At 43.1% G+C, this 1,239-nt stretch overlaps 1 protein-coding gene across 1 annotated transcript in view; it reads right to left on the bottom strand.

Annotated features, from left to right (window-relative positions):
- Positions 1-204: 204 nt before the first annotated feature.
- LOC109155973 (protein FAR1-RELATED SEQUENCE 5-like) overlaps positions 205-1,239 on the bottom strand; it is a 1,140-nt gene continuing 105 nt past the window's right edge. The window contains exon 1 of the mRNA XM_019303714.1: positions 205-1,239. This exon is cut by the window's right edge and continues 105 nt beyond it. Coding sequence (XP_019159259.1) covers positions 205-1,239 — 1,035 coding nt within the window.

Raw genomic sequence — 1,239 nt, 5'->3', positions numbered from 1 at the left:
AACATGTAATGGAAATAAACTATGAGAATACAAAGTCACTGTTTATTATCAAATTCAACAATAACGAAAATAAAATATGACCAACGAAAAGTTCTACCCCGAAAGCTAATAACATGTAATGGAAATAAACTAAGAGAATACAAAGTCACTGGTTATTATCAAATTCAACAATACTGGAAATAAACTATGACGAACGAAAAGATCCTACGCCTCGGGGCAATTACGACTATCATGGTGCGCTAACTGCTTGCAAGTCCTATACAACCGTTTAGCCTTAGTTGCTTTCTCGGCAATCTTCTCTCTTGTCGATTTCAATCGCTTCCCAGACCCTTTATTCTTAGCAATCTTAGGTGGCCGAACAACCTGATCGGCTGACGTTGGCGAGCCACAGAACGAATGGATAACACTTACCTTAGCAGTACTTGGGGTAATAGCCGGGTTGCCATTTGTGGATGTCTCACTATGAGCTTTCAATAATGTTGCCAACTCCAACAGGCGGTCGGTATTTCCACATGCACGACCGACACAGTTGTAAAACTCATTCCATACTTGCGTGAGTGCAGAATTTGCATCCGAAACAACACCTATGTTGTCCTCCCTACACACCTCGCCGTAGGCTCGAGTCCATCTTGCAACAATATATTGAGGCGGAATGATGTCTACGCGGGAATCCTTTAACAACACAAACACATGCCTGCACAACAACCCAACCCTTTGAAACATTCGACATGAGCAATCAAATGACAAGTCATCATTCTTCGCGTACACATCGAATAATCCCCCATCACCATCTTCAACCACGAAATGTATAGAATCGTCCTCACCCGTCTTAGATACGATTCGAGACGTGACACACCCCGCATGAATCTCCACTTGCACATCATAAAAAATAGCTATGGTGTAAATAGATGCGGCATGCCGCTCGATCTTCAACGGGGTTTTCATCTCTGGAAACTTGCTTTCACAATCCGCATTAAGCTTTGCTTGTTTATGCCGCTGGGTATCTATTGCCGCCTCGAATTGCAAGAAAAACTCCACTAAGCTAGCGTGTTGGCTCATGTAACTCCCGAATACACTATTCTCTGCTTCTGACCGTGATGTAGTTCGTAATAACCCTCCCATGAAGACGTTGTGGAAATATGCAGGAATCCAAAGTTCACATACCTCAAACATTTGCTTGAACCATCTGTGCTCACTAAGCCCGTACTTCTCCATAACATCATGCCACCTAACCTCGAA

This window comes from Ipomoea nil, unplaced genomic scaffold, assembly GCF_001879475.1.
Source record: "Ipomoea nil cultivar Tokyo-kokei standard unplaced genomic scaffold, Asagao_1.1 scaffold0276, whole genome shotgun sequence".
NCBI classification, from domain to species: domain Eukaryota; kingdom Viridiplantae; phylum Streptophyta; class Magnoliopsida; order Solanales; family Convolvulaceae; genus Ipomoea; species Ipomoea nil.
The sequence above is the reverse complement of the archived record's forward strand: the minus strand, read 5'-3'. Positions and strand labels throughout refer to the sequence as shown.